Source organism: Danio aesculapii, chromosome 6 (genome assembly GCF_903798145.1).
Source record: "Danio aesculapii chromosome 6, fDanAes4.1, whole genome shotgun sequence".
NCBI lineage: Eukaryota > Metazoa > Chordata > Actinopteri > Cypriniformes > Danionidae > Danio > Danio aesculapii.
The window spans coordinates 9,183,986-9,204,315 of NC_079440.1; the positions used below are offsets into that span (position 1 = coordinate 9,183,986).

At 34.8% G+C, this 20,330-nt stretch overlaps 1 protein-coding gene across 3 annotated transcripts in view; it reads right to left on the reverse strand.

The window, feature by feature from the left end:
• The window catches only part of bin1b (bridging integrator 1b), a 63,009-nt gene that overhangs the window by 16,069 nt on the left and 26,610 nt on the right, over positions 1 to 20,330 (reverse strand). For all 3 annotated transcript variants that reach the window (XM_056459443.1, XM_056459442.1, XM_056459444.1), the window contains exons 4-11: positions 18,120 to 18,214; positions 12,517 to 12,612; positions 11,742 to 11,849; positions 5,425 to 5,510; positions 4,431 to 4,506; positions 4,286 to 4,341; positions 4,142 to 4,174; positions 966 to 1,023 (exon numbers count right to left, since the gene is read on the reverse strand). In XM_056459443.1, the coding sequence (XP_056315418.1) occupies positions 966 to 1,023; positions 4,142 to 4,174; positions 4,286 to 4,341; positions 4,431 to 4,506; positions 5,425 to 5,510; positions 11,742 to 11,849; positions 12,517 to 12,612; positions 18,120 to 18,214 (608 nt within the window). The remainder of the gene's footprint in view (positions 1 to 965; positions 1,024 to 4,141; positions 4,175 to 4,285; positions 4,342 to 4,430; positions 4,507 to 5,424; positions 5,511 to 11,741; positions 11,850 to 12,516; positions 12,613 to 18,119; positions 18,215 to 20,330) is intronic.

Genomic DNA, 20,330 nt, shown 5'->3' on the forward strand with positions numbered 1-20,330 from the left:
AGGTAAGGCAAGTTCTTTATTTAAGTATCATACATGGACTAAAAATGCATACATACATACATATACACTATATATATATATATATATATATATATATATATATATATATATATATATATATATATATATATATATATATATATATATATATACACACACACACACATACACACACACACACACACACACACAGTTGAAGTCAGAATTATTAAACCCAAACCCACTGAATTATTAGCCCCCCTGTTTATTTTTTCCCCAATTTCTTTTTAAAGGAGGGAAAATTATTTCAACACATTTCTAAACATAATAGTTGTAATAACTCATTTCTAATAACTGATTTATTTTATCTTTGTCATGAAGACAGTAAATAATATTTTACTGGATATTTTTCAAGACGCTTCTGTACAGCTTAAAGTGACATTTAAAGGCTTAACTAGGTTAATTAGGTTAACTAGGCAGGTTAGGGTAATTAGGCAAGTTATTGTATAACGATGGTTTGTTCTGTAGACTATCAAAAACAAATATAGCTTAAAGGGGCTAATAATTTTGGACTTAAAATGGCTTTTAAAAAATGAACAACTGCTTTTATTCTAGCCCAAATAAAACAAATAAGACTTTCTCTTGAAGAAAAATATTATCAGACATACTGTGAACATTTCCTTGCTCTGTTAAATATAATTTGGGAAATATCTAAAGAAAAAAAAACATTTCAAAGGGGGGGGGGGTAATAATTCTGATTTCAACTGTATATTTTAGGTATATATTAGGCTAAACTAAATAAAAAACAATACAATTTACCACTCTCCGCCATCAGAATAAAACTCAGAAACTCATTTTTTTAAAAAGAGCATGTTAAAAAAAAAATTGCACTGTATGTTGTAAAATTCGGTCATCACATCATTACATTACAAACACACGGACACACAAAGAGCCCATAAAACATGCAAACTCTTAACATATAATACCTTTGATGGAGATTTCGGGGCATCTGACGTCTCCTGATTGTGGTTGGCTGCTTCGTCACTGAAAACACACAATAAAGCACTACTGTAAATAAATACCCAATTTAGCTGCAAGTCAGCGAGCGTAATGAATGAAAAGAATCACTAGGTGGCAGCACAGATCAGTGTTAATTCTGCAGACGGACTGGTTTAAATCACTACCATGCACGGTTTGCAGCATTTCACAGACATTTCAGTCATGCAGTTATTTTTCATGTCAGCATGAACACGATTCAGAGCACACTTAAAACATTTGCAGGGAGTTCCCAGAGCGTTAGTACATCTTTTAAGAGCCCATATGATGCTTTTTAAAAGGTTCAAGATGAAAAATTACATTATTTGTCTGCTGTTAAAGGGACGATTAAAAATGAATATTCTGTCATCATGTACTCACCCTTCACTTGTTCCAAACATGTTTGACTTTCTTTCTTCTGTTGAACACAAAATAAGATATTTTGAAGAATGCTGAAAACCTGTAACCATTGACTTCTATAGTATTTGAAAGTCAACAGTGACAGATTTTCAGCTTCCTTTAACATATCTTCTTGTGTGTTCAACAGAAAAAGGAAGCTCATAAAGGTTTGGAAACACTTAAAGGCGAGTAAATAGTGAGTAAATTTAGATTTTTGGGTAAACTATGCCTTTAATACTGGGTGTAAAATGGGCTTAAAGGAATAGTTCACCCAAAAATTAAAATTACCCTATTATTTACTCACCCTCAGGTTTATTCTCCTGTATGACAAAAACAGAGTAGTTTCAAATGTTACCATAATCATGTTGGGTAGTGGCTCTTTTTTAAGCTTCCAAAAGTGTATAAATCCATCGTCAAACTAATCTATTCCCCATCAGGGGGTTAACACTTGTCTCATGCAGCAGATCAATGTGTTTTTGTACCAAAAATATTTATAAATTTTAGATTATAAACTCTAATCGCAGACTTCCAGTGGCAGCCGAATGCAAATTATTAACACCTTCTTGGCTAACCTCTGACATGTGACATAAGATGCAGCATGGTGTGGCCTTGTAGGAATAATACACTCTATAAAGTTATACAGTAATGCCAAGCCAACTAGTTTTCTTGTTCATTGTCATCTTCTGTGGTAAACAAACTGTGCTATAAGTGGTTCCTGCGAGATGCAAGTATTCCTAGAACTTCTGCTACGAATGAGTCTTGCAAAATGTGCCTAGAAGCTGTCAAGAACATGCATTTGGCAGCCACTGGAATTTTTTTTAATCATTTTTATTACAAAAACACATCGATCTGCTTCTTTAGACCCCTGTGTTATCCCCCTGTTGGCATTTGAGTTAGAGTGACGACTAATTTATGTAAGAATTTAAGCAATTTTTTAAAGCTTCAAAAAAGAGCCACTATTCAACACCATTATACAGCATGGAGCAGCTAGGATAAAATTTATAACTATTCCATCTGTATTTAACTGACAGAAAAAAGTCTCATACACAGAGGATACCTTGAGGATGAGTAAATTATGTGGTGAGTAATTTTCATTTTTTCATGATCTATCCCCTTTAAGACAGAATAAACCTCTCTTTTTTATAAGAGACTATCAGATTTGTAACTATAGCTTGCATACATGCACAGGCAAGTTCAATTCAATTCAAGATTATAATGCAATTTACAATAATTATTGTTTGAAAGCAGGTTTACAAAAGCTGCACATTATTGCATTACAAACAAATTCGGGAAAGTTAAGGTTATTAGTTAGCATAACTAAACAACTTGAACTAATTAACTAGTAACTAATAGCTTTTAACAGTTATAGTTGTTATATATAAACATAGTTAACCAGTTATGTAGTATATAGGTGATGTCTACACTCGCTGGCCACTTTATTAGGTACACCTTACTAGTTAGTACCAGGTTGGATCCCCTTTTGCATTTAGAACAGCCTTAATCCTTCGTGGCATAGATTCAACAAGGTACTGGAAATATTCCTCAGAGATTTTGGTCCATATTGACATGAAAGCATCAGGCAGTTGCTGCAGATTTGGCGGATGCACATCCATGATGTGAATCTCCCGTTCCACCACATCCCAAAGGTGCTCTATTGGATTGAGATATGGTGACTGTGGAGGCCATTTGAGTACAGTGAACTCATTGTCATGTTCAAATAATCAGTCTGAGATTATTCGCTCTTTATGAGATGGCGCGTTATCCTGCCAGAAGTAGCCATCAGAAGATGGGTACACTGTGGTAATAAAGGGATGGACATGGTCAGTAACAATACTCAGGTAGGCTGTGGCATTAAACATGATGCTCTATTGGTACTAATGGGCCCAAAGTCTGTCAAGGAAATATTCCCCACACCATTACACCACAACCAGCAGCCTGAACTGTTGATAGGATGGAGCCACGCTTTCATGTTGTTGAGGACAATTTCTGACCCTACCATTTGAATGTTGTAGCAGAAATCGAGACTCAGACCAGGCAACATTTTTCCAATCTTCTATTGTCCAGTTTTGGTGAGCCTGTGTGAATTGTAGCCTCAGTTTCCTGTTCTTAGCTGACAGGAGTGGCACCCGGTGTGGTCTTCTGCTGCTGTAGCCCATCCGCCTCAAAGTTGGATGTGTTGTGCGTTCAGAGATGCTCTTCTGCATACCTCGGTTCTAACGAGTGGTTATTTGAAATGGTATCAACAACATTTGTGCCCACAGAACTGCCGCTCACTGGATATTTTCACTTTTTCGGACCATTCTCTGTAAACCCTAGAGATGGTTGTGCGTGAAAATCCCATTAGATCAGAACTTTCTGAAATACTCAGACCAGCCTGTCTGGCACCAACAACCATGCCACGTTCAAAGTCACTCAAATAACCTTTCTTTCCCATTCTGATGCTCGGTTTGATCTGCAGCAGATCGTCTTGACCATGTCTTCATGCCTAAATGCATTGAGCTGCTGCCATGTGATTGGCTGATTAGAAATTTGCGTTAACGAACAGTTAGACAGGTGTACCTAATAAAGTGGCCGGTGAGTGTATACGTACGTTCAATGAAGTGTTCATATTAATAGAATCATTTTAAAGCAGCATACTGACTCTGCTCATAGCATATGCAATGATGCAATAAATCTTGCATACACACACACACAGACACATGCATTCTCACAAAACAGGAGGAGGTACCTCTTCCCAGTGCTTGCTGTCGTGACACCTTTTCTGTGGGATGTTTGGGGGAAGGGTTAGTTTAATTTACAGGGAAAACATGTGTGTGCTGCACTACAGGAAACCAGAAGTGTCTATACAGGCAGACAGGATATAAGAGCTTACTTGGCGACACGCTGCTCCTCCAGTTTGGTCATAATATCACTCAGATTCTGGTTCAGCTGTGAGAGAGAGAGAAAGAGAGACAGTGTAACTAACAATATTCTTATTTATCTCTTGTTAATAATTAGTCTCTTATTATTGGCCTCACTTTGCCCATGTCCCTGTGAAATGTTTCCTCCAGGCCAGACACACTCCGGAATGTGTTAACATAGAGGCCAACACGACTGTGGAGAGACAATGGTAGTTAGATAAAAGCTTAAAAAACGTGCTAGTTAAACCACTAAAGCATGAAAGGAGGGTTACAAAGCTTTTTTCTCCTAATAGTATTTCATTATACAGCGGGGAAAATAAGTATTGAACACATGACACGGAATTGAACCAGATTTCGGTAAAAAAAAACGAACAATACAAACATAAAAATAAAACAAAACAGTCTGAAAAATAAGTTGTGTAATAACAATGGAATGACACAAGGAGGAAGTGCTGAACTATTGAAACCTGTTAAATATATAAAATATTTAAATAAAAGGCCCGAAATAAAACAAACAAGACTTTCTCCAGAAGAAAAAATATTATCAGACATACTGTGAAAATTTCCTTTCTCTGTTAAACATCATTTGGGAAATATAAAAAAAATAAATAAATAAATAAATTGAAAGGGTGGAATGATAATTCTGACTTCAACTGTATATCTGTCTTCCTGCATTATGAGAGAGTTACCGAACAGATTTCACATATTCATCTGTGTTGGAGATATAGTTTTTATAGGCAAACACACTTAAGTTAAAGTGTGTGTCTGTGTGTGTCGAAATCCCACTCTTTGTTGAAGAGGGCTACCCGTTCACTGCTGTATACTACTGTATTTTTTGTTGTTGTTGTAAATTTCCCAATCATTTTGTCACTTTGGACCAAATGAGTACAAGTGTAACTTTTTTTACACCCACTTTGCCTGCCCAAATCTTGCCCCCAATTTTTTTTTTTAAGTATACATTGCAAAAGTTAAAAAAAAAAGTCACAAAATTTAGTACTATCCTGATGAATTAAATTAAAAAGCTAAAATTATTTGGTCAGAAGTGACTGAGGAGACCCAGAGGGTTCTGAGAGATGATCTGAGAAAGGCAGGATGAAGAGCTGGTTATTACCTGTTCCACAGGGTGGGAAGTTCCTCCTGGAGATCGTAATTGATCTCCTCAAACACTTTCTGAGCTCTGCCCAAGTCTTCCTCAGCCTAAACACAGTCATTAGATTGAAGACACTATCATTTATGAAAGTGCATACACAAAGAGTTACGCATTCATCTCTGCATAAATGGACTGTGGGTGAATAATGATACACACTGTGATCTGATCTCTGAAATAAGTAGTTAAAACACAGTTAAAACCTTTACTTTAGAATGTATTACACAAAAAGAGAAAACATGAAGTATTTCAAGCTGTCAAGCTCTAAAAAGGATCTATAAAACTAACTCGAAAACACAGTGCCACAACATCAAACACCGATTCTTCAATGTTTTACAAAGCAACAATTATTTATTTATTTATTTATTTTTTATTTTTATTTTTTTTTCTTCAATCAGTGTACTGCCATAGATTTTGATTGTATGGAAAAAAGCAGCTTGGACAGTCCGGTAAATACCTTCATTTCATAGAGGAAAAGGGCTAGTAAATCAGACATTTTTTATATTTATTTAGATCCACTATCAATCAAAGGTACTTCTATTCAGCAAGGCTGCATTTATTAGATCAAGTGTGAAAGTAAAGGATCTTTCTGTATTTAAAAACTACAATCAGATGAGAAAGACATAGCATAAAATATAGCATTCGATGTACTTATTGACAACATTAAATCATCTGTGCAAAAAGAGATCGATGCTTTAGCGTGCGAGAGCAGAACAACACTTCACTTTTGTTGTTTATTGCAACTTGAACAGTCAAATACTTGCTTATGTGTAGAAATGTCCATCTTGCCATTGAGTATTGATACAAGCAGTCAGTCATGTCAATAACGAAGTATATGCCACTGATATTAATCAAAAAAACGTAAAACATATGCTGGATAAGTTGGTGGTTCATTCCGCTGTGGCGATGCCTGATTAATAAAGGGACTAAGCTGAAAAGAAAATGAATGAATGAATGAATAAAATACCATGTACTGTCATCATGCAAAGACAACAGAAATTGGTTATTAGAAATTAGTTATTAAAAACCATTAAAAAAACAGAACTATATTTTAACAAGATTAACAATTTCACAAAAGGGCTAATAATTATGCCTTTAACCAACTCTAATTGTCACAATATTACCAATTATATAGTTAATCACATAAATGCAGCCTTGGTGAGTATACTAAACGCTTTCAAAATTTCAATCTTACCTAAACAGCAAGTATTAATATAATACAGGAACAAAGAGGCTAGTAAATAAGCTGTGCTGTGAGTGGGTTAGCACTAGGGCTGAACAATATATCGTTTGAGCATCAATATCGCACTGTGCATGTGCACATCACAGGACTAGATTATTTATTAAAGATTAAAAAGATAAAGACGTTAATAAATATGATTATTTCTTAATCATTTATACAATGATGACCATGTTATTTTATGTTTGATTGCTCTGCTGTATTTCTAAATGCTTGTAATGTATTATAATTCATGCAAACGCACTGCATAGAAAAATACTAAATGATTGAAATGTTTCCCAATAGAGCTATTCATCTCATCTGGTGAAATTATATTCATTGCAATTTCAGATTTTTCCAATATCGTGCAGCCCTAGTGTGGACTATTAGTAAGTGGGTGTGCTTTAAGGGATGTTAGGGGAGGGTTTACAGGCTGAGTGACAGATGAGTCACCTGGTTTCGTGTGAGGTTAGTTTGAGCGATCTGATGTGCTGTTAATATTCCCTGAGCCCAAACAGGAGCAGCCTTTTCCACCAGAGCCAGAGGCTGGACACACACAGTGCAGAGAGAGAACAAGCAGTGACAAACACTTCTGCTGTTAGTTCACACAAATCTCAGCAGGCAAACATACAAGCTTGTGCAAATACACACTGGGGTTGGGTCAATAGACATCACGATGCTGAGCCGGCATCGCGATCCACTGCCCCGCTGCCGTCGTAGCAGCAACCCGCTCATGAAAAACACACACTCAGGCCCCGTTTACACTAATACGTCTTGGTTTTAAATGGCATTTTAGAACGAAAACGATCTACATCCACACTGGCGTTTCATCTAGCATTTCTGAAAAGCCCTTCATCCACACTATACTGCTGAAAATGCACATCACGTGACCCCACACACACACACACACACACACACACACACACACACACACACACACACACACACACACAAATAGCTCCAGGCAGTCAGCGAGTGCATTTGAGCACAAAACCCCAGAGAGCAGTGCACGTCGGACAGATTATCAAGGATGTACTGCTGGATCGCGTCTCACTATAGTTGTTAAACGTGATATTTAATTCATCTTGTCTCCATCTAACGACTCTTCGGTCTTTTGAATCTATCAGGTAACGTGTCACAGCGTCAGTTCACCGCTTCAATCTTTCGCTTTCACGCTTGTACTTAGTAATTTTAGCGAAAACCTCAGATACTGTAGGTTGGTTCCTGTTGGTTGTGCACCTTTTTTACCAACCAAGTTTGTCGACGCCATGATAACGACACAGATCACTCTGCCTATTCATGCCAGAGTCCCACAGAAAAAGTGATTGACAGGTGGTAATTTGTGTGTAACTTCTCTTTATTTATTTATGGTTTGGTTATGGGTAAAACAAAGACCAGGTGGGTCAGGTAGTTGAAACAGTAGGCTACAAATAATTAATTCGTTATGAAATAATTAATTATTCATAAATAAATAATTCACCACCACCTACGACGACAATACCATCATCCATCGCGATGTTTCACATTAGACATCTTACGATGCCAAATTGGTCGACATCGCCCAACCCTAATACACACAAAACACTCACTCAAGAATATAAACTGACTCCAGTACACAAACTGCTCATAGTTATAGCATAGTTTTCATTCAAAACTTACTTTTTTCCCTACTGAACACAGTAGGTGCATTAAAACAAGTTGGCAAGATGAAAACAATGGAAGTCAATGGGAACCAAAACTGTCTGGTTTAGCACCATTCAAAATATCTACTTTCAAGTTCCACAAATGAAAGTTTTGGTCACACTTTCTTTCAAGGCACTATTCACGCTATTAACAAACCATTAGAGGGCTTATAGGGGTGTATTAGCTCAGAGATATAAGGTGAGGCAAGATCATTTAGAGATTTAACAAATACAAATAAAATAATTTTAAACTGTATTCTAAAATGCACTGGCAACCAATGAAGCGAAGCCAACATGGGGGAAATGTGGTCATAATTACGAGTACCAGTCAATAGGCATGCAGCTGCATTTTGCACCATTTGCACACAGGCAAAAGCTGACACGCCACTCCCCACATATTGTGCATTACAGTAATCCAACTGAGTGGTCACTAAAGCATGGATTACGGTCTCAAACTTGTTTTTTTATATATATATAGCTTTATTTTTGCTAGTTGTCTTAATTGTAAAAAGCTATATTTAACTACTAAATTTATCTAATCTCACTGTCAAATTTAAAATCTAAGTCAAATTGTCATCATGTCATGTCATGTCATTTTCATCCGCTTATCCGGGGCCGGGTCACGGGGGCAGCAGTCTTAGGAGAGAATCCCAGACTTCCCTCTCCTCAGACACTACCTCCAGCTCCTCTGGGGGGATCCTGAGGCGTTCGCAGGCCAGCCAAGAGACATAGTCCCTCCAGCGTGTCCTGGGTCTTCCAAGAGGCCTCCTCCCGGTGGGACATGCCTGGAACATCTCCCTAGGTAGGCGTCCTGGAGGCATCTGAAACAGATGCCCGAGCCACCTCAGCTGACTTCTCTCGATGTGGAGGAGCAGCAGCTCTACTCCAAGCTCGTACCGGGAGACAGAGCTCCTCACCCTATCTATAAGGGTGAGCCCTGCCACCCAGCGAAGGAGCGTTATTTCAGCCGCTTCTATCCGAGATCTTGTCCTTTGGGTCATGACCCAAAGCTCATGACTATAGGTGAGAGTAGGAACGTAGATTAACTGGTAAATCGAGAGCTTTGCCTTTCGGCTCAGCTCCTTCTTGACCACAACAGACCAATACATCGACCGTATTACTGCTGCTGCTGCACTATTAAACCTGTCAATGTCACGCTCCATCCTTCCCTCACTCGTGAACAAAAACCCTAGATACTTGAACTTCTCCACCTGGGTTACCTGGAGATAGTAAGCCACCTTTTTCCAGTGGAACATCATGGCCTCGGACTTGGAGGTCCTGATTCTCATCATAGTTGCGTCACACTCTGCAGCAAACCGCCCCAGTGCATGCTGAAGGTCCATGTTCAATGAAGCCAACAGAACAACATCGTCTGCGAATAACAGAGATGAAATCCTGTGGTTCCCGAACTGGACCCCCTCCAGCCCAAGGCTGCGCTTTGAAATTCTGTCCATAAAAACATTCATTGAGGAAGCAGAGACTCGGGTCAACCCCAAGCTGAGGTCACTGAGGTAGTTTGGAAGCTCCGCAGTGGCAAGGCAGTGGGGGTGGATGAGATTCACCCTGTGTATCTTAGGTCACTGGATACTGTGTGGCTGTCTTGGCTGACATGTCTCTACAATGTCACATGGAGGTCGGAAACATTTCCATGTTTTTTTCTCAGTCACATTTCACCCCTAAATTGGTGACTATTGGCTTAATATGCTGAGGTAATAAACCCAGATTGACATTCACAGCACCATTTATCTTGCTCTATATGTATTAGAGGGGTGAACCTATACTGGTCTCACGGTTCGGTTACGATCATCATGCCATCGATTCGGTTCAATTCGATATTACGGTGCATCACGATTCCATACACAGTGTTATATTTTAGGGGGTGGCTATAACAAGCTGTCTGTATAAACACACACACAGAGACACACAGCACCACACTGTCTCTCATTCACACACACACACAAACATAGACAGCGCCAAACAAACACACACGCGCACTCACACACGCCACGTGTGCTTGCTTACTCGCTCGGGAGCGATATTGTGAGACCGCCCACTCCTGTTAAAATTACACCACAGTTACGGACCGCTCCCGCGCTTTTATTCTGAAATTTATTCCCGCGCGCATGAAATCTGGTCGGGTCCCGTGACAATGCACAGGTACAGCCACGGTAATGCATACAGCCGAGAAGAAAAGCGAGGGCAGGAAAAGTCACGCCAGCAGCCGAGAGGAAAAGTCACGCCAGCAGGTGAAATGGGCCACAGTGAGAGAGAGAGAGAGAGAGAGAAATGGAGTACTCTCATTCCCTCAATCGCAGAGAAATAGGGGCTTCTGCTATAAGTGCCAGTGAAAGACTTTCCAGAAAACACACACAGTGAAATTTTTAAGTAGTTGGCACCTGTGGTGTTGTAAATACCCGTGCTTGCCTCCCTCGCATCAGAGCACATATGAGATATATGACGTCAGGACATAATAACCAGTTATGATTATTACTGAACCAATACCGAATTCTGCATCACTGTGCACCGAAGAAACAATTAATTTTGACACCCCTAATATGTATGTACAGTGTTGTGTATCGTTACTGTAAAATATACAGTAATTTTCAGTATACAACTTTAAAATACAGTAATATACCGCAAAACTGTCCTACAGTAAAATAGTTAATATTACTGTTAAATGCTGTATCATTTACAAAAACAGTGCAGTGGGGTAGTAATGTAGTCGAGTTTAGGTTTCAGGTAGGATTAGGGATGTAGAATAAGATCATACTTTATAACTACTATTGAACAGTTTTATCTTCAGGGTTCATACAAATTTTTACTATGAAAATTCCATGATTTTTCCAAAACTTTCAAGTAAATTTTCGTGACCTAATGTTTCATGCAATGTCTACATATGCATGGTAAAAGAAAAACAATGCATGTTCAAATTTATTACAGCATCTTGTAAAACACACAACAATCTATTTAGTTTCAATTTATATTTATATCCAGGTAAAATAATTTAGATTATGCTTACACCGCACTTACAATGTGAGAGTATGTGATTGACCAAGGACAGAAAAGAAGTAAATAACCTATAATCAAGTACAAAGCTATCTGTTTTCCATGACTTTTCCAGAACTTTGTCAGGCCTGGAAAATGCCATGTCAAAATCTCATGACTTTTCCAAGTTTTCCATGACCGTACGAACCCTGTATCTTAATAATAGCCAGTAGTTATTAATGTGAATTGTGACAAACTATAAAGTGTTACTGATTGTATGCATTTCAAAAAGCATGAGGGTAAGTAATGACGGAAATTGAAGTTGGTTAGTTGACAAGGTTTGTGAACAAAAAGCCTGACCCTACATTAAAGAGCTTGATAAATATCTGGTATACCTTGGCAATTTTGGCCTCGTCCTTTTTCTTGCCTTTCTGTACAGAGGCAAAATGATGTCTGGCACTGTCAAAGTCCACCAGCTTCCTTTCACGCTTTGCAATGCGAGCCTGCAGAGGGAGACAGAGCGTCAAGACAATGACCATCTAATACTGAACATGTCTGTAATTCCTAATAATGATCATTCATTTATTTTCCTTCGCCCTAGTCTCTATTTTAGAGGTCACCACAACTGGATGAACCGCCAACTATTCCGACATATGTTTTATGAAGCGCATGCCCCTCCAGCTGCAACCCGGCACTGGGAAAACACCCATACACTCTTACATTTACACACACTCATACACTATGGCCAATTTAGTTTATTCAATTCACCTATTCAGCATGTCTTTGGACAAATGTAACAAAGTGATAAGCCCTGACAACATTTGCTTTCCAGGCTATAACAGCACATTCTGCATGCAACCCTTGACGAAGCTGCCAAAAATCATCCGATTTTACCCATTTGTCCCACGGTTAGGCCCAAATTTCTGTTTTTAAGTGCAGAAAGTAAAGTAGCGGTATTTTCTTTTTATTACAAGTTGTGTTTCTCTTTTCATGTGTCACACTAATGATCAATCTACCGGTTATTTGGTTGATGGTGGGAGCAATAAAAACACCCACTAGCTCCTGTAAATGTGGAAATTTCATTACATCCACTTGAGAAAGATTTAATGTAAAAAGCAGGACTGTGTTCTGAGAGAGTTTATCGAGCCAAATCGCAATAAAAAAACAAACCTTTATATCTGGAAACTGAGCCAAGTATGTGTCCATGGAAATTACAGCATTGTCCAAAAGCTTCTCATGGAAATCTTGCCACAGGAGGTCAGTGTCCTGTAAAACAAATGTGATCAGACACATACACCCACATTTATTCTATAGGGCTGCATGATATTGGATAAAACTGACATTGCAATATTTCATTGTATCTGCGATACATATTGCGATATTAAGTGGAAAATTAACACATGAAATAAATAGCTGCTTTTGGAAATAATCCATTATTTAGATTGATTAGGATGGTGTTGTATCAGACACATCTGCATATAGCAGGGGTCATCAAACTTGTTCCTGGAGGGCCGGTGTCCTGCAGATTTTAGCTCCAAACCTAATCAAACACACCTGAATGAGCTAATCAAGGTCTTACTAGGTATACTTGAAACACCCAGCCAGGTGTGTTGAGGCAAGTTGGAGCTAAATCCTGCAGGGACACCGGCCCTCCAGGACCGAGATTGGTGACCCCTGGCATATAGTGTCATACACCAACCTGATTTCACCAAGTAGGGCATGTTCCTGGATTAACATCCATGTTGTTCCTGGAACAACATTCCAATCAGCCAATCAGAATTACGGAATACATTTACCGTTTATGTTGAGTTTAGGCTTACGGTTAGGTTTATGCACTTCTACATGATTGTTTTCCAACTATTATTTCCCTCTGATTTTGGGAATAATTTACAGTTATGGTTTAGGGGTAGGGAATAGGTATGGATTACATTTTCCGACAAAAATGATGTTCCAGGATCAACATAGATGTTAATCCAGGATCGCATCGTACTTGGCAAAATCGAGACATGCTAATGTCATAAACCAAAATCACAAGCATTGATAAATACAGTAAACGCTAAGTGACAAATGAAACCAATGCTTCATGGTTTTTCTAAAAGTCTCAGTATACAGGTACACAAATTGATTAATTAAATGTAATATAACCCTGTGTAGTCTTCATTGTTTATTTACTGTATACAATCAATCTTTCTTGAAGTTAATAAAATTAGCTTGAAATACTATACACTACCTGACAAAAGTCTTGTCGCCTATCCAAGTTTTAGGAACAACTAATAATAACTTGACTTCTAGTTGATCATTTGGTATCAGAAGTGGCTTATATGAAAGCCAAAGGTCTAGATTACGCTTATATTACCAGAATAAAATATGATCATGTCTTGATTTTTAATTATTTCATTAGGACAGTAAGGTCTGACTGTGCTTAGACAAAAGTCTTGTCACTTAACAGAAATAAATTACAGTATAGAATATAAAGTCATGGTGCAGTGGAAAAAGAATGAATATTGTGTCTGACTCCATCATGAGCTTGGAGGACTGCATCCATACATCTCTGCAGTGACTCAAATAACTTATTAACAAAGTCATCTGGAACGGCAAAGAAAGCGTTCTTGCAGGACTCCCAGAGTTCATCAAGATTCTTTGGATTCATCTTCAGCGCCTCCACCTTCATCTTACCCCAGACATGCTCAGTAATGTTCATGTCTGGTGATTGGGCTGGCCAATCCTAAAGCACCTTGACCTTCTTTGCTTTCAGGAACTTTGATGTGGAGGTTGAAGTATGAGTAGGAGCGCTATCCTGCTGAAGAATTTGCCCTTTCCTGTGGTTTATAATGTAATGGGCAACACAAATGTCTTGATACCTCAGGCTGTTTATGTTGCCATCCACTCTGCAGATCTCTCGCATGCCCCCATACTGAATGTAACCCCAAACCATGATTTTTTTCTTCACCAAACTGATTTCTAGGAGAATCTTGAGTCCATGCTGGTTCCAATAGGTCTTCTGCAGCATTTTGAGATGATTCATCTGAAAAATCGACCTTCTGACACCTTCTGACATTTGTTTTCTGACATTTGACAAGTATTTTGTCAAGTAGTGTATTTCATACTTTAATCATACTATACACTGTAAAACCCAAAAAGTGAAGGTAACTCAAACCATTTGAGGAAACCGATTGCAACAAACTATTTATTTTTAAAAACTAATCCTAATGAGTACCGTGAACTTAATCCATTTGAGTAAACAAAACTATTTGAGCACAGTAAAACCCAATAAATGAGGAGAACTCAAACCAACTGAGTACTGCAAAAACCAATAAGTTAAGGCAACTCAAACTGTTTGAGGAAATTGATTGCTACAAACCATTTGCGTTAAAAAACTAATCTACATGAGTACTGTGAGCTTCTTCCATTTAAGTTGAAGTAATGTGGTATTTAATATCTCATTACCTTCAACGCTGAGTTCAAAACTCTTTTCAAATGAATAGAATTAACTTTAAGTCAATTTTGAGTTAACTACACTCATTTCATTTGATAAAGTTGACTGTTGGGTTTTACCGTGTTTATTTAATACTATATATTTGCTGAAAATGCTTTGAAATGGTAACTTTGTGGTTAAACTTTGAAATTACTCCATAATCATGTGTCTTTTTAACTCCTACTGAACTATAATCCTTACTGTAAAACATGTAAAACATTGACTCAACTTAAAATTTAAAGGCAACAGCTTTTTTGAGTCCACTCAACTTAAATCAAGTCAACTACAGTACTTGCACTGCAAAATTCTTCTCAAATTTTATTAAAAGTCTTCTTGGTTAAAGAATTTATAGATATGTGGATTAGAAACAAGACAATAACTTTGCAGTGTGGGCTAAAAAAAAAAAGCTGCGCAGAAAGTTGCATTGCAATTTTAAGTTGAGTCAACTTTTCATGTTTTTACATTGCTGATTCGACATTGCAAATCCTGCAATGTGACTACTCCAGATGTGCACATTGCTATATCGATGCTGAAACAATACATCGTGTAATTTTATACACACTCTCTTTCTCACACACCGACAAACCACAGATCTCAAAAGTGTAAACATGTATATACAGATCTACTCTAAAATAGATATGACTCTAGCAGCACTACTCTAACATCACTAGCTCTATAGCTGCAGTCTGAAAGTGTCATTACTCAAGTTTACCTCCAGATTATTATCCATTTCTTTCTCGATCATCTCCTTTACTCACAGAGAGATGTGCAAGTTTTAGTGGAAGAAAGTAATCAAACACAAGTAGAAAACAGAATAAATGAACAGAATATTGGCTCAGCGGGGTTTAAAACAGTTGTATGGACAGCATCCAGGGTTAAATATAATTGTAAAGTTTTTTTATTGTGATATGATAAAAACAGATTGAGATGAGATCATTGTTAAGAGTGTGTGGTTAGCACAGGTCAAATCATCAGGTCTTGGTAGATTTGATTTGAAGTACACTATAATAATAATTAGTTTCATTTATAAATGGCACCTTTCTGGACACCCAAGGTCACCTTACAACAAACATACCAAAAACAATTAATAAAACGTTGCCAAACATAATTTCAAATACATCAAAAATGAGTAAGTTGCAAATATAAACTTTGCATCTTAAATAAAATATAAAATATTATGATAAAAAAATAGTGATATGCTTAAAAATATGAGTCTTAAGATGGGATTTAAAAATTTGAAGACTATCACCGCTTTCAAATGTTTGAGGTGTTAATCAAAACTGCGTTTATTTACAGTAAACGTGTGCACAAAGAGATTACAAATCTCAAGAGGCAAAATAAATGTCTTAAAAATAATAATAATGAAAATAAAAATCAATGTTTCAATTCATTATTATTTTTTATTATCTATTAATTTTCCATTTATTTTTAATTAATTAATTAATTAATTAATTATTATTTTTATATTATAGTTATGTATTTTGAATGTGTGGATTTGTGTGCTGTTTTGTAGGCGACATCGTTATTGTAAACAAAAAAATATATAAAATAAATAAATAAATATATAAAATAAATAAATAAATAAATATAAATATATAAAATATATAAAATAAATAAATAAATAAAATAAATATATATATATATATATATATAAATATATATATATATATATATATATATATATATATATATATATATATATATATATATATATATATATATATATATAAATATATATATATATAAATAAATAAATATATAAATAAATATATATATATATATATATATATATATATATATATATATATATATATATATATATATATATATATATATATAAATAAATAAATAAATAAATATATATATATATATATATATATATATATATATATATATATATATATATATATATATATATATATATATGAAAAAAAATATGAATATAATAATACTTGTGAAGAATTATTACAATTTAAAATAACTCTTTACTAATTTTCCTGTTGCTCGACATAATAAAATAATAATAAAAATACTCCATAATAACCCTTTAACTACCCACCAGGAAAAAAATGTTTGGATTGCATTTAACTTCTAATGTCGCTAGTTAACACACTCGATGCATTTTTTTTACAACACATCCCATAATTTCTGAAATATCAGCCTCTACCAAATGGTTGATATGTCGGTTTATGGTAAAAGAACCAGAATTAATACAAATACTATGTGAAAGTATGAAATGTAAGACCAAAAATGAAATCAAGTGAAAAGGGAACCTGAAAATTCTACTTTTGAAAACATCATATATTTTCAATTTTTTTTTCTTTGACTTTTAATTTTACTTTTGAGAGTATGGAAGCCCATTCCCGCCACTGAATAAAAAAAAACTCAAATACTAATAATAATAATTACATTTTTTCCAACAAAAATAACATTATAGCTTGTAATTCTGTTTTCTTTCCTCAGAATTGTAAATGATAAACTCAAATTTTAAGCTATAAAGTAATATTCTGAGAGGGAAATTTCTCCTACAATTGGAGTTTTTAACTCTTAGTTTTGACTTCTGTTGACTTTCTCCATTTGCTCACCATTTTATCTAGTATTTTCAATAAAAAAAAAAAAACTTTTGAATCAAATAATCTAAGCACATCAACATTCATTTTCCAGCTCTATACACATTTTATACCCATACATCTTATATATGCCAATATATAAACACATATATACTATTATACCTATATTTGATCATATATGGCTATATCTGGAACTTCAATGGTTAAAAAAATATGTAAACTGATATTTCTTTTGCAATATTTTGAAATATATGTTGGATATAACATATTTTTATATCTGTGGAATCCAAACATGAGCATCTGTGTCATACTGCCATATATGGGATTTATTTTATTATTATTATTATTATTATTATTATTATTATTATTATTATTATTATTATTATTATTATTATTATTATTATTATTATTAATAAATGGAAAACAGAGCAGTAACAAAACAAAACAAAAAAAAATCAGGTATAGCATGGAATACACGGATTTATACTGTAACAATTGTCTCTAGTAACCATTTATCCAAAAGATTAAAAAAATATAATAATTTTGATCATTACGTTTAATCTAGTCATTATCCTCTGGATTGGTAACCTCATGTGACAAATGGGGCCTTTTTCCATGAAGTAAAAATGAGATCTCCTTCAAAATTTGCCTTTCCTGTGATATTTTTCGCATTGAAAACCCTAATGTGACTCAGTCCAAACAGAGTGTTTGCGCTTATGCTTACACACCTCTGCGAAGGAGTCCACCTCCTCTTTGCCAAACCACTCTGGGTCGTACATTTCAGCCAGACAGTCGTGCAGACGCTTGGAACACTCGTGCATTGCTGTGGAAAAAGACAGACAGGCACTGATGCTTTCGTATTCAAGCTAACACGCGTGTATTTTCTTTCTGTTGGTGTGTTTGAGAGAAGTGAGAGCTGCTGTGGGCTCAATGGCAGGAAGCTGAGAGAAGACGCTGCATTAGGACACAGTATTAGATATTACAGTCTGCTGCAGGAGGAAGGTTGTTTGCTTACTTTGCATTTTTTAGTGTACTACTATTGTACCAGAGGTGGTTTCATTCAAGAATTGGGAAATATAGAAACTACTGTGCAAATTTTAAAGGTTGGAAACATCTTATGAAAACAAACGTAAAGAGCTTTGAAAAAAAACAAAGAAAATGGGCTTGAAATAGAGTTTAGATTCTCTGGCCGAGCCCAGACTTTACCAGAGCCTGATATTTCCTGCCCGCTCAAGAATTGTGTTGTTTCAGCTCATTTTATGTAAGTACTTTGAAAAAGCAGAGAAAATCAATTTTTGGAATGTAGGGCCTACTTCAGAAATACTGTTTTAGATTAAAATTTCAGCGTTACATTTTTATTATCAGTCACATGCACTCAAAAAATGACTTGCTGCTTGTTTAAACTACTTCTTTAAGATGAGTTCTTAAGTGGTTTTTTTTTTGGATGTTCAATCCACTTAAATTTTTATAAACGATTAAGTCAACTTAATCGATTTTTGTTGAGGAGGAATTACAGAAGGAAGTATGTAGATCCCAGCATTTTTTACAGTGTATGGCAGTTAATCTTTGATTTAATAATAATAAAAATCGTATAGTTTTAGCTAAATTTAGCTAATGATGTTTTTAGAACCCAAAATGGGATTTGCATTCAGAGTAAACAAAACTGGTTCATCTGTTTGATTAAAAAGATGATGTTTATTTAAAATCACTTTATTTTAGTACCACTTGTAAGATGTGATGTCAATTATATTAAATAGAATAGAGACTAAAAATATTTCAAGCAAAGTAAAAACATCTAATACCTGAAATTACCTTAGCTAAACAAAATAAATTAATTAAAAAAAAAAACACTGAAGAAATAGTCGTTATTTTCATTCAGTTATAACTAAACCTAAAATAAAAGTGTAAACCGCCATATATGGACTATTGGGAACCTCGTGTTTATTGTATCATATTGACAACAAATATTAGGACTGTGTAACACTTTGTGTACTGTTGTTCATTCTTTGGCCTCTTTTTCAAATTTTGTTTATTTATTATTATTATTATTATTATTATTATTATTATTATTATTATTATTATTCCTGTATTTTCATGTTTTATATATGAATCTGAGCATTTGTACTCTTATTTCTTTGCTATATTTGTGTTGTAATTACATTTAAAAAACATCCAAAAAATCTATTATATATATACACATATACACACATATACATACACATACACACATATATACACATATATATATATATACATATATATATATATATATATATATATATATATACATATACATACACATATACACATATACATACACATATACACATATACATATATATATATATATATACATATATATATATATATATATATATATATATACATATACATACACATATACACATATACATACACATATACACATATACATATATATATATATATATATATATATATATATATATATATATATATATATATATATATATATATAAAATAGATTTTTTGGATGTTTTTTTTTAAATGTAAGTACAACACAAATATAACAAAGAAATAAGAGTACACATTTTTATTTGTATTAATATTTAATAGTTGATATAATAATTGATAATAATTTTATATATATATAAAATTGACAAAAATAAATTTCAAAAAGTACAATTTCAATGATTTCTTTATTTATTGAATAAAGAATTAATAAAAAATATAGAAAGACTGCTTTTATAAGGTTTTTATGGTTTAAATCCCGACAGATCCATTCCCCCTTTATTTTTTCAATATAAAAAAAAAATCTACTATAACATTTTGTCAGACGTGTCCTTTTGTGTTTCAAGTAAAACAACTATAAAACTTTAAACAACATGAGGGTAAAATGATGAGCATATAATGATTGAACATATATTGTACTGAAACCGATAAGGCCTGACCTGAAAGCA